General features: G+C 35.8%; 1 protein-coding gene across 2 annotated transcripts in view; it reads left to right on the top strand.

Annotated features, from left to right (window-relative positions):
- The window catches only part of LOC143888237 (ABC transporter D family member 1-like), a 66,732-nt gene that overhangs the window by 24,831 nt on the left and 27,147 nt on the right, over positions 1–14,754 (top strand). For both annotated transcript variants that reach the window (XM_077392598.1, XM_077392597.1), the window contains exons 7-8: positions 8,405–8,543; positions 8,667–8,748. In XM_077392598.1, coding sequence (XP_077248713.1) covers positions 8,405–8,543; positions 8,667–8,748 — 221 coding nt within the window. The remainder of the gene's footprint in view (positions 1–8,404; positions 8,544–8,666; positions 8,749–14,754) is intronic.

The following is a 14,754-nucleotide window of genomic DNA, read 5'->3' as shown; positions in this document are numbered from 1 at the left end:
GTTAAATCTTACGATTCAAATTGATTCGTGGGTTGAACGATTCAAATCGGACAAAGAATCTTTTTCGTAAAAATCTTATGATTCAAGTACGATTCGACTTTGAATCGTGCGATTTTTACGATTCTGTCTATTTTGGATTTTGAGAAATGATTGTGATTTCAAAATGAAAATCATTTCAAACTGCTTTGTTTATTGTTGACATTTCTTTGTATGATGATTATTATAGATTTGAGTATGTGCTTTGTTTACCGTTGTGATAAATTATATAATGATTTATTATATGATGAATATAGTTTGTGCCTTGTTTACTAATTCATTGTGCGATGAATATGGTCTGTGCTTCGGATTATTAATCATGGAATTTTATATGTAATTTAATAGTTTCAAATGGAAAATAGATAATTACTCATTTTATTCTTTTTTTTTACCTTTTTATATATTTTTAATAATGTCTCACATATATATATATATATATATATATATATATATATATATATATAGAGAGAGAGAGAGAGAGAGAGAGAGAGAGAGAGAGAGAGAGAGAAATGAGAAAACGATTCCTACACACGTGTAGATAAGTTATCTACACACTAGCTTAAAATATAGTGGGGGCCACATTATTTGGGTGATCCAAACCATTCATTTTTAAGGCCCTCACATAGATAGGGTGTCCACAAAAAGTCAGATCCATATGATCATCCTAACCATTCGAACTGTGGAGGCAAAAATTGGACTAATTTGTGAAGGTTTAAAGACATCCATTTTACCTCCACAAATCGTAGGGTTGGGATGATCCTATGGATCTGATTTTTTGTAGACACCCTATTTATGTGATGGCCTTTTAAATGGATGGCTTGGATCACCCAAACAATGTGGGCCCCCACCGTATTTTAAGCTAGTGTGTAGAGAACTCTCTACACATATGTGTAGGAACCGTTTTCTCATATATATATATATATATATATATATATATATAAATCTGAAAAAATCTTCCGATTTATGATCTGATACGATTCGAACCCTGTTACGATTCATGATTCGATTCCGATTTTCAGAACCTTGAATATTCTAGTGTTTTTAGAGAGTAGGATTGGCTATGATGTTTGATGGTTGTGGGGGTTATCTTCCATGTTAGAGGCCATTCTCTGTTTGTAGGGTTGGCTATGATTGATGGTTGTAGGGGTTATCTTCCATGTTAGAGGCCATTCTCTGTTCAGTCTGTTTCTACTTTTCCATTCAGTTTGATATTGGAGGTTTTAATATTTTATTCCAGTGAACCAAAAATGAGGACTACTTCATGACTATGGGCTAAGTTGCATCGCTTCCCACTTAAGCAAATCAACTTAGCCACTTGCTCGATCGCTTCTTACAATGGCACATTATCACCTTCGAGAACCTGTTGTTTTGTATAAAGTTGTGGCTTTCAGAAGGTTAATTTCCTTTGTTTTTCTACCAGTTACTTCCTCCATTGACCTAGCCAACCCCAACTAGTTTGGGACAAAGGCTTAGTTGAGTTGAGTTGAGTACTTACTCCATTGACCATGTAGGTCGTATATATAGTTAGTTATTCTTTGCTAATTAATGAGCGGTGTTTTTAAAGGCGGACGTGCGAAGGTATTCAAAACTCCTTTAAGGCGAGATGTAAGACTCACAAATTTCCTGATATTTGAAATTCAAAATTGCAGAATGGAAAATAGAAACAGAAAAAATTAGGAATGATAGCCGAAAAAGTAAAACTGTATGATACTCTCCATATTCCAAAACAACTCAATAACTCAATAGCAGTTCAAAGCAACACCCCAAAATGGATAAAATGATTGTTTTTAATATATTGATGGCGGAAAGAAAAATGATGAGTGTGAAACAACCAGTTACTCCAAAAGCTTAAGCTGTTTGAGAAGGCGTTATTAAATCTTTTATACTTTAACACTCCCCCTCACGTGTGGCCCCTCTTTTTAGGGTTGGCCTACAATTGGCACATGTGGCCCCTCTTTTGGGTCTGGCCATTGCATGTGGATTTTGGCTATCAAGGAGGTTTGAACTGGACCTTTGCTCTGATACCATCTGAAGCAAACAGTTCTCCAAAACCTTAAGCTGTTTGAAGGTGTTATTAAACCTTTTATACTTTAACAATGAGAATAGAAGATTTCTACTTTAAATGATAGATCTTGAAGAAATGATCACCCAAATATGTTCGATTTTGATCTTGATCAACAATTGCAGAGTTGTTGTGAAAATAATCATTTTTCCAAAACCTTGAAGCCTCTCACCGTGAACCACAAATCTTCTCTAAATCTCAAATGAAAGAGCTTCCCTTGAAAAATAGCTTTACATAGGCCCTTTAGCTTAACTTAAAACATTAGAATATGTTAAGTTTAATAGTGATAGAAACTAAGAAAATAAAAGAATGAAATTTCAAGGGTGGGCCCAATCGGCGACCTAAAACGAGATTAGGTTGATACCAATAAAATTTTGCCTTTTGAAAATTTTAAGCTCTCCAAAATCAAGGATTAAGAGATCAAAGAATAAAACAATTTTAGCACGTGAGTTAAAACTAAAGTGCAATGCAAATATAAAGCAAGAGACAAGAGAGAGTGCACCCGAGATTTAAAGTGGTTCGGTCCTCAATCACACGAGGCCTACTCCACTCCACCAACCAAACCCGTTGATGGCTTCACTATTTGATCTTCTTAACCACGGCGAAGATCGGTGCCGATTACAATCGCTTTAACCTTGGTGGCAATCCTCACCACGGAGAGAGGGCTCTGCTTCTCCGAACACTCGCCCTTGGGATGGCTCCGCGTCCCTTCGCACTCGCCCAAATACAATCAAAGAAAATAGAAAATACAACTTCCCTCTTCAAGGGTAGATAGCTCTCAAGCTCACACAAATTCCACTCTTTGAAATGATATACAAATTCAAGCCTAGGTCTAATCCCTCTAGATATCCCAAATTGAGGCACAAGGGTGATTACCACTCTCTAATGTGTTTAGAACATGTTTAGTAATCAGAGAGCTGTATTCTAAGGCATAGAGGACACATATATATAGGGAAAACCCAAATATGGCCGTTACAGGGGCATTGTCGTAATTCCAGCAAAATTCCAAATGGCTCTTTTTCAGACCGTTGGAGTGTTCTCGGAGTTCCGAGAATAATTCTCGGAGTTCCGAGAAAAAATCTCGGAGTTCCGAGAAGCCACACAGAAATTGGAAAAAGTCTACTGGACCATTTCTCGGAGTTCCGAGAATAATTCTCGGAGTTCCGAGAATTCTCGGAGTTCCGAGAAAACCTCTCGGAGTTCCGAGAAGCCTATGCAGAGCAGATTTTCAATTCTGTTTTTGGGCTTCCAGTTCTCAATCAAGATGGGATTGCTATGAGGGTTCCAAGGTGTTGGAACTCCACAAGTACAATCACTTGTTTATTTAGGGTGTGTGAGATTAACTTAATTATGCCTCTAAGTGGGGTACCTAATAGGGATTAGATTTACAATCTAACACAAGACTTAAGCCTTCAAATCTTCTTCTTTTTAGGCACATCTTCAAGTCTTGAACTCTTGCATGGATCACCTCCATTTCTTTGGCTCTTCAAGATCTCTCCTTGAATACTCCAAGCCTTCATCGTCCTTTGGCTTTAAATGGTGTTCAAGGATGTACAAGCCTCGATCCATGCCGTTTTCCTTGATCTAAGTGTTTGAAATGCTTGATTCTTCATTACATGCACTTAAACATCAAACACGTTAGAAATACAACACAATTCAACTTGTGTTTGGAATCATCAAAACATAGAAGATTGCCAAGGTGAGAACCATTGGGCTTACAAAGAAAACAATGAATCTCTCTCTCTCTCTCTCTCTCTCGCGCGCGCGCGCGCTTGCGCTTTTAGAAAACCTTGAATCTCTAACATCACAATTTCATGATCGTATTTGAGCACATGCCTCAGACATGGCACACTCCCTTGTGCCCCATTACACCTCATGGGTTCGATGCCTGTGCTTCAAAGGACTATATGCCTCGAGGTTGCATCTCAAACACTCAGTGTTTGATGTATTGGGACATCACTCAAGTACCCATCAAGAAATACTGTAGCTTGTCTAAAACTAGTTTATATACTTGGGGCATGCAAAATGACTGGTTTTAGTTTTCAGAATTGACACACGACATGACCTTGGGTAATGCCATGGTTTTAAATTCCCACCGAAACTGACACGAAACGACTGAAATGTTTTCGTGTCCATCCCAGCTGAACAAAATATCAATGGATTTGTTCCACTTCATTATTTCCACAGAAACTGATACGAAACACCCGGAATATTTCCGTTTCCATCCCCACCGAAACAAAATATCAATGGATTCATTCCACTTCATTATTTCGGTCAATTTTGACCGAAATGATAAAAACGACAAAAAATGGAAATATGTTCTGATTTATAGAGTATGAAGCTGCTTTTTTCTCAAAACAAAAAAATCCTGCCATAATCTGCTGTAAATCGAAAAAACCCCTGCAAATCAAAGTAATTTGTTTTTTCTTGTTTCCCATGGAATCGTTTTTGGAAAATCCTATTTTGAAAACCTTAAAAAGTTTGAAATTTTTTCTGGAAAACCTTGTTTTTGAAAAATCCTGAAAGTTTGGAATTGTTTTCCTTAAAACATGTATCTTTGATTCTTTTATGAAGGCCTTTTTTCAGTTTGGAACTTTTCTAGTTTTTACTATGGCTATGTTTTTCAGCCTTTGATTTTGTTAAAGTATAAAAGATTAAATAACTCCTTCTTCAACAGCTTATGCTTTTGGAGTAGTTGGTTGTTTCACATGGTATCAGAGCCAAAGGTACCGAGTTCAAATCTCTTGGATGGCAAAAATCCACATGCAATGGCCAAACCCAAAAGAGGGGCCACATGTGCCACGTGTAGGCCAACCCTAGAAAGAGGGGCCACATGTGAGGGGGAGTGTTAAAGTATAAAAGATTAAATAACACCTTCCCCAACAGCTTAAGCTTTTGGAGTAACTGGTTGTTTCACAGATTTGTTGCATTTATAGATAAATTTCCATTCAGATGAAAATGGTGTAAAAAATAGTGTCAATACCAAATGCAAAGGTAGAAACAGTAAGGAAAGACTTGATGGCTAGGAACATAACAGAGGACATGACCTTGGAGGCTTGGATAGGATAGAATGGAAGAAAATGATCCACATAGAAGAACCCAACTAGAGCCAGGATTAGAGCTGGGTAGATTCCTTTCACCTTCTTCATGAAATTTTTCCAAAGGATTCATTTAGCCGACCTCAACTAGTTTGGGACAAAGGCTTTGTTGAGCCGAGTGAGTTGAGTTGAGCATGCCTTGTGTGCACATCCTAGTTGAATCGAAGGCAGGACCACTTTTCTTTCAATGTGACTCGTGGGAATTTCAAATTTCAAAACCTATGCATCATACAAGTGATGAGTCTCTAACTTATCACAAAAAGGGGAAATGTTTTTTTATGCAATTTTACTTTATATTTCATTTCATTTCATAAATAAAGAAAATGCTATTTTGTAGGCAGCATCATTGGACTGCACAACAATGTAACCTTATCGTATGCATTGGATGTCAAATCGACATGGGACCAATATTATCTCATTACTCTATGTGGTATTGACATAAAATTGGGGTCCTTGGAGGGATGCTAAGATTGTCATTGTTTTGTCTTATACTTCCTTACATTGTACTTCTCTATTGACTTTACTTTTCAAAACATGTGCGACAACGCATGCCAGTGGGTGCTCGACGTGATTAAGCCATTATGGATGGGTTTCTTGCTTATGTTAAAAAAGAGGGGCAGCCCAGTGCACGAGGCTCCCGCCAATGCGGGGTCTGGGGAGAGCTAGATGTACGCAGCCTTACCCCTGATTTACAGAGAGGCTGTTTCCGTGACTCGAACCCATGACCACCAGGTCACAATAGAGCAACCTTACCGTTGCGCCAAGGCTCGCCCTCTATTCGTTTCTTGCTTATGTTATAGTTCCTAATTATGTATTTGTGCTTTTTCTAGTGTTTCCCAATGTTTCATCTTAAATGTTCATCATTTGCATATGTTTCCATATGTTTCCGTGATTTTAAATTATTTCCACTGGAATTTCCAACCGAAACCCCGAAATGTTTCCGTTTTCCGTGCTGAGCGAAACAAAATACTTAATTTAAAACCTTGGGTACTGCTAGTATGTCGTGGTTATTAACTTTCTACAATGCAAATCTGGCTGCTTTTCGCAAGTTGAGATGGATAGGATCTTCCACCATAACTTTGGTTTGACAAATGGTTAGATGTTCCCTTCTAGAAGTAATTGTGGCTAGTCTCAAACTAGTTTACATACTTGGGGATGTGAAATGACTTTTTTTTTAGTGGATCAAAATGACTGTTTTAGTTATCAGAATCCACACATGACCTTGTACAACTAGGATGTTGTGGTTAACTTTGACCTGCTTTTGCAAGCCCAGATGCGTAGAATCTTCCACCCGAGGAGCTTTCCCAAGTGTACTGGGTGTATGTAATCTTGACTAATTTTCTTAGATGCATTTTTCTACATAGTCTTCTAGGTTTAGTACTTGAGATAATAATGAGTTGCCACTTTCATTCATTTTGTTGTCTGGTGATTCATAAGGCACAATGATATGTTTGTTTTAAGTGGCAACGAGTTTTTACTTAGATCGGCGTTGTATTGTGGGTAGATCCGATCATGGTCCTACACACTTGGTAAAATTGGATATGTGGTCTGCTTTAGTCCTGCACCAGCAGACAGTGGTCATCATTTTGGTAGCTTCTTCTCATATTTGGTTTTTGAGAACTGAAAAAAATATTTGTCTGGATCTGGACCCTTTTGGGAAAAGTCTGCAATTATTTAGAAGCATTGTTTATTATTTTATGAAAATATTGGTAATCTTTGAACAATATAGCAACCATAATATTGATAAATTTGGTTATTAAAAGGAATTTACAATTAAATATTAATTTTATAAAAGAATCAAGGTCAAATCAAATTTAATATGACCACGGGGTACTATATCCATTTTTCAAATATTTAGGATTCATTTTTCACTTTTTAACAATTATTATAATTTTAAGGAAATTGAGTTTTTTTATTCTTAACACACTGCTTTTCTTTTCCAGTATCAGCAATATTAAAATTTTCTCTTGTTTGAAAGATCCGTTGACTTGCTTTTCTAAGCCACTTCATTAGTTGAGAGTTCTTTTTTGTGCAAGGATGTTTCATACAGCAACTTCATGCTGAAAAAGTTAACAAAACCAAGGAATCATTATTAGAAATTTAAGTTTATGTTTCTTAATCAACATTATGAAGTCATATTATCCAAAATAATTCTTAATAATTGTTAACTTACCAACTTCTCTAAAAGCTTAAGCTTTTGGAGAAGTTGGTAAGTTTCTAACATGGAATCAGAGCCAAAGGTCTCGAGTTCAAACCTCTCCCGGATAGCAAAAATCCACATGCGATGGTCGGCCCAAAGTGGGACCACATGTGCCACGTGTTTGCCAAGTGGGCCACACGTCCAAAAGCCAATAAGCTGTTGGAGAAAGGCGTTATTTATTTTTTATACTTTTTAACACTCCCCCGTATGTGTGGCCTACTTGGCAAACACGTGGCACATGTGGTCCCACTTTGGGCCAACCATCGCATGTGGATTTTTGCTAACCGGGAGGTTTGAACTCGAGACCTTTGGCTCTGATACCATGTTAACTTACCAACTTCGATACCATGTTAACTTACCAACTTCGATACCATGTTAACTTACCAACTTCTCCAAAAGCATAAGCTTTTGGAGAAGTTGGTAAGTTTCTAACAATAATAATACAAGTGAACGTGAGAATGAACCATGGTTGGTTGGGTGTGTCCAAGGGGCCAATAGGGTTTTGTAGGTAAGGTCTGTGGCAATAGGAATTGGGCAAATACATGCATCCAAGAAGGGCCTTCCATTGTGTAGGTAGTCTGAATGTTGCTCTATGGCATGCTAGAGCTCCTCAGGGCGCATGAGCGCATCAAGAAAAAAGTGGACCCAGTTTCTAGGGGTATTAAGGAACATGGCAGCAAGTGATTCTTTTCCTTTTCTAGTTTCAGCATCCTAGATCTTTTTATATAAATATCATTGCTTGACTTGATTTTCCAGTCATTGTTTTGTTTGTTGTGTTCTGTACTTGTTTACAAACATTAAAAATTTTCACTTATTGAATATGTTACATTTATATCCATAGCTGTTAATATTTGTTATAGTTGTATATTGTTGCATACTTTCTTCCTTCTCTTTTATAGGCTTGGAAAAGGTCTTGGATATTAATATTTGAAAGGATTTAACTTTTTGTCACAGCGATTTGTTGCTTTGTGAGCATTTTTTTTCTAATTTTTTTCTTCTGATTGACAGTGGTTATGCCAACCGCATCCATGAATTACTGCTCATATCAAGAGAGCTAAGTGGTGTTCCTGAAAAATATTCTATACAATCTGACGCATGTAGGAATTATGTTAGCGAAGCTGACTTTATTGAGTTTTCCGGTGTCAAGGTACTTAATTCAATTGATTTTTTTTCCTTTGATTTGGATTAGATTTCAAACTCTTTATTATTATTATTATTATTTTGAATAGTATCAAACTCTTTATTTCTAACAATCAGAATGTGTTTCTAGGTAGTTACACCTGTAACAGGTAATGTGTTGGTGAGAGATTTGACCCTTAAGGTTGAGCCAGGATCTAATCTGTTGATTACTGGTAATTTCGCTCAAGAGACTCGATTAAGCCTTATTTCGTTCTTATTTCTATGTCCTTGTATGATATCAAGATTTGGGCAATGATTTTAAAATATGTGCTCTTAGTGTTTATGTAGGAGCTAAACTGGCAGCTGTAATGCTACTTTTGTATAGTATTTGATAATTATAGATCATGGCTTGCACAAATCAATAGAATAGGACCGTCTCGAGATATGCTTGTAAACCCAATTAATTCACTCTTTGCTTCCAGTTTCTGTCTCAAGATGGTGATCAAGTTCTCCGAAATTCTTCTTCATGAGAGTTGAGGATCGGGGCAAAGAATGGGATTTTATTGGCGTTTATAGGCTTCTCATAACTCTTTAAGATGAGATCTTAGTTTTTCACTGTATTTCTTGTTTTGTGACATGCAAAATACTCATACTCATCCCATTTTTATTCACTTTTTTATGGTCTGACACATCTTTATAGCTGAACACTTGTTCTACAAGGTTCAACCAATCAATAACATCCTTAGGTAGGTGACTTCCCTTGAAATCAGGGTTATCAACCTTCATATCAAAATCTCTAATGCCGCTTTCCATGACTTGGGCAATCTGAGATTTCCTCCTTATGTGGCTCAGCATGGGGAGCGCAATAAAAAAAGGGTTAGATTCCAGATCCTCATATGCTTTGAGTGCTATCATCAGAGGGAGGGTTTTGACTATCCCCTCTACAAAATTTCAGCCTATCCTAGACTCCGATATCAATTGATGCCGTCTCAGGAAGGAATGTACACACTAATGTCAGTCCGAGATGACTTTCAAACCCTATGTTGCATGGATTCTTTGGCCCCCCCCCCCCAAAAAAAAAAAAAAATAAATAAATAAAAAATAAAAAAGCCAAATGCGTGTCGACACGCTTCCACACGCTAATCGAACATGGATTCACGTGGGAGACACCCGGATTCTTGTAATAGCCGTGTCCCGCACGAATCCTGTTTTTTCGGTTGAATCCGACTCATCCGATGCTCTTTTAAAATGTGAATCCAGTATATTTTCTCTTTAAACGTGTTTTCTTCTTAACTTTTTTATATGAAAGTACAACCTGTACTCTTTTAATAAAATCCCTAGTGCCTCGACCCTGGAAGATTGAACCCGCTTACTCCTTCGACTCTCTTAATAAATAAGTCAAACGCCTCGATCCTTTACCCTCAAAATGTTCATGAATATATATATATATATATATATCAGAAGAGAAAATGTTGTATTTATTTGATTTATTTGTAAACTCTGTGGATTTAACACATCTCTCATTTTTCTTCCCTCATATGTTTTTACCATCCCACCCTTTCTAAAATTTCCGAATTTCCTCCTTCCGTGTCGTTTCCTTCTCGATATACGTGTTCTTCAGCCTCAGCACGTCTCTCTCTCCGCAGAACAAAGAGAAGAAGACGGAAAAAAGGCTAGGGTTTCCAACGACTGTCATGGATCCATCTTTATTTTTTATATCTTTGTATCTTTACAATCCCATCATCACATCACTCTCAAACTCACCACAACCCAAACCCTAAACCTAACCTTCACTACCATCGCAAACCCTACCCGTCTCTCTCTCTCTCTCTCTCTGTGTTTTCATCGTCTTCGCCGTGTGTACCCAACTTTCCTCTCTATTTGTTGAAAGATAGGGAACCGAAAGCAACTCACTTTCAGAGTCAATTTTCATGGATTAATTCTTTTGTTCTTTTCAATTTTGGTAAAAATTGCTGTTTGTGTGTCGAATTGATCACCTTATAAGAGCTTTAGTGTATTACAATCTTTTTTCCCTTTTGATGAATATATTTTGTTGATGTAGGTTTTTACTGCTCATGCATACTTATTTATCATGTTTTGTTTCATTTTTATTATTACTATTTTTTCCTGTTGTTTCTTCTCATTTTTATCATTTTAACTTTTCATGTGCAATGAATTCCTTTCCATGAATTATGATTTCCTACTCAATTTCGTAAAATAACATGAGAATGGCTATATATTTATGCTCTTTTATATTGGCTCTTTAATCTTTTTATGTTATATGTATGTTTCTTTATATGGCTTACTTTGATTTGGGTGTCTTCATTGATAATTTCATAGTTTCTTTGATTATCTCATGGTTCTGCGATGGTCTGTACAAGAATCAACTTTTTGCTCTCTCTCTCTCTCTCTCTCTCTCTCTCTCATTGATGTCTTTGTTGGTCGAATAGACAACCTACATGAAATTTCCGGGTCTTATTGGCTTTTTTCCCTTCTGAATAACCTACTTTCCTGATGTAGGTGCTATTCATGCTTATTTAGCTTTCAGTGTTTATGTTTCTTTGTTGTTTCAAAAAGGTCTGTTCTTAGTGTTCTCCTACCCCCTTTTTCAATATTTTTTAATCGTTGTATATTGACCACCAAATTATAGTAGATCAGTAGTGCTTTAGTAAATGGGATCTTGGTGGCTATAATTTCATTCATTGTTTGCCTTTGCAAAGGTTACATTTTTATAGTTATTCCCATTTTCGAGATTTTGTTCCTATTTTGTAGCTGGGATTACATAGTGGCAGTGATTTGTTGCTTTTGTTTTTGTTCCTTTTCACATCAGAGTCAGTGCAGTTGGAATCTTAATTATTTAGTATTCATGAAAGGTTATCATCATTTCAATATTTTGCATTAACATGGTTTGGTCTGAAACCGATTTTGGCCAGATATTCTGTTTCCCTTCATGGGGCCTCTGATTTTTCTACATTTATTAACTGCCACAGCCCTGGAATCCACAACAGAGGGTTCAGAGAGATTGCTTCTACTAGGGCCCTCTCTGCTTTGAATATTCAGATCATATTGTGAGTCCCAAACTGATTGTTGGACTCAAAATTACATTTACCCTGTTTGTTTTGGACTTTGAGAACCGATTATAAGTCCGAAACTGATTATTATTGGACACAAAATTACATTTACACTAAAATTTGAGTCTGAAATTGATTATTTGACTCAAATTTAAGTTTAATCTTGAATCCCATGATTAGTTAGGGACTTTTTTGATGCATCACAAATTTGGGCATCTTTGGTCTTTTCTTTTCTTTTTCAGGGCAAGTCATCGTTTTCTTCTCTCTTTTTATTTTCGGATGGTTCTGCCATTACCCATAAAGATGTGTGTTTGCATTAGTAGAGCTTTGAGATAGTGGAATAAACAATCCTTAGTGATAATTTGCGTTGTTAGGAGAAATTGTTGTTTTCTTTGGGTAAATGTTTCAAGCATTGATTATAACTCGTGCTCATAGTTGTCTTTCTATTTCTTGAATACGGTTGCTTCAATACTTCATTTTACACTAGCATCAATGCTCTGTATTTTTCTTTGCTGGAAGTTCTCTCCGTCAGTTTTGTTTGGATAAATGTATATGATATGCAATAATTATTCATGTGAAAATCTTTTGAATGTCGATTTCTAAGTAGTACCATTGACCGATTATATCTATTTTTCCCCTCAATGTACAATAAAATGGAAGTAGTTAAGAGTTTTTTTGGGAAATGTCCATTTTGTTTCGCTTTTGACTACATTTACTTTTGAGCGTTTCCTTTTTTTTATTGTTGAAAGAATTAAACAAAAACAAAAAAAAATAAGAACAAAGAAGAAAAAAAACAAAACAAACAAACTGAACTGACACTCAACACCTATTAGTAGGTACGAAATCAATGAAAGAAGAACAATTCAAAAAATGCAAAGTTATGAAGGATTCTTTCATAGGTATTGAGCTTCCTAACAAACCTTGAAAAATTGTTGTGCTTGAAGTACTTGGGCAAGATATTCCTTGCAAATTCAGGCCTTCAATTCATCTATCAGGTTGTCTTTATTAAAAGTTCGGATGTGTAAGATATGCTTAGTTCGTTTCATTCCTGTGACTGTTATGTTATTCGACCCTTCATTCCTGTGACTGTTATGTTATTCGATCCGCACTACCATATTTAGATAACAGCCCTTCTTACTCTGTTGTACGCTTGACTCTTTGTAATTACGTACTCCAAATCCAACAAAGCTAAAAACTTAGTGATAAATTTTCACAAATGTAGACTTTTAAACACATTGAATCTCATTCTTTCATTTTCCTCCCTTCTGTTTTTCTTTCCTTTTGTTATATAGATTTTTGGATATTGGAATGGTTGTGAAACTTAAAAGGCCCATGTTAACATTTTGTAGTTGATATGGCTTTTTCAAACATGGGTAAGAGCGGTTGCTCCTACTAAGGCCCTGTTGTTTTTGAGTTCATAACAGATTGAGAGTCCTGAACTGATTATGTGACTCAAAATTACATTTACCCTATTTGTTTTGAATTTTAATTGCCGGTTGTGAGTCGGAAACTGATTATTATTGGACTCAAAATTACGTTTACAATGTTTGCTTTGAATTTTGAGAACTGAGTGCGAGTCCAAAACTGATTATTGGACTGAAATTTAAGTTTAATCTTGAGTCCAATAATCAGTCAGAAACTTTTTTTAATGCATCGCAAATTTGGGCACCATTGGTCTTTTCTGTTCTTTTCTTTTTTTGGCAAGCCATCATGTTTTTTTTTTTTTTTTTCCTGGATGGTTCTGCCATTACCCATGAAGATAAGATTTAATGCAGGTCTTAGTTCAACTTTGTCGTTTCTATGAACCACATTCCTTTGCCATGGAGATTTTTAACATATTACAATGAATATTGAATGTAGTTCATTGTCGATTCTATCAGCCTCTTTTCCATCACATGGAGATTTTTTTAATATATTACACTGCAAAAAATGCTTTTCATTTGAGAATTACTTATTTTCTTCCATCAAGGTACTCACATTTACTTTCTTGCATATTTGAAGTGTAAAAAGCCCAACAAGTTTTGAACTTAGAGCTGTAACTAGATTCATAAACATTGCTAGATGTTTATAAGTGTATAATTATTTTGTATCTCTTCAGATCAATTCGCTTTGTGGGCTTGATGGCGTATGTTATATGAAACCTTATTATTATTATTATTTTTTTAAATCTTATTATTCTCTTTGTTTCTATAGCTTCTCTGACCAAATTATTACGTATTATTACAAATTTATTTCTCGCAATAATATCTCACACTAATCTATATGGATGAATTCCTTTTTCAATTTTGTGAGGTATAAACATCAACTAAGTTTATTTCTTGAATGCTATTTACATTTGTACCATGAACAATTTTATCCCATGAACTATATTTTGAAGAAGCTTTTTCTTTTTCACGTTTTCAAAATTTTAACAGAGGTTTTCTTTTCCATGTTTTCCTTAATTAATTTTTCTATTCTAAAATTTTTAATGCTTCTCTTCATTTCCCATTGATTTTTCTTTCTCGCACGGGGTTTCTTACTAGTGTATATATATATATATATATATATATATATATATATATATATATATATATATATATATATATAGAGGAAAAGGATTGTACGCTCGAGTGTACCTAACCTTAGGTACGCTCGAGTGCCAAATCACATGGGTCCCACATTTGTTTTGGTCATCTAAACCATTCATTTGCAAGGCCCCATCATAGATAGGGTGCATACTAGAAATCAGCTCCATAGGATCATCCTTACCCATCCATTTGTGGAGGTCAAAATGGACAGACACTGTTTGTCTACAAATCTGCCCATTTTGCCCTCCAGTTTTGGAGGGGGGGTTAGGATGATTCAATGGTGCTGATTTTTGGTACACACCCTATCTATGATGGGGCCTTGCAAATGAATGGTTTAGATGACCAAAAAAAATGTGGGACCCATGTGATTTGGCACTCAAGCGTACCTAAGGTTAGGTACACTCGAGCGTACAATCCTTTTCCTTATATATATATATATATATATATATATATATATATATATATATATATATATATATATATATATATATATGTAGAGGAAAATTATAGAGGAAAATGATTGTGAGCTTGAAGCTCATATAGCTTATATGAGCTTGAGAGCCCAAACACATGTGGGCCCACATTGTTAGGATGATCCAAA

Source organism: Tasmannia lanceolata, unplaced genomic scaffold (genome assembly GCF_043159265.1).
Source record: "Tasmannia lanceolata isolate RefF3 unplaced genomic scaffold, GAP_Taslan_0.1 ptg000012l, whole genome shotgun sequence".
Lineage (NCBI taxonomy): Eukaryota > Viridiplantae > Streptophyta > Magnoliopsida > Canellales > Winteraceae > Tasmannia > Tasmannia lanceolata.
Note: the sequence above shows the minus strand (reverse complement) of the source record. Positions and strands in the feature narration are given on the sequence as shown.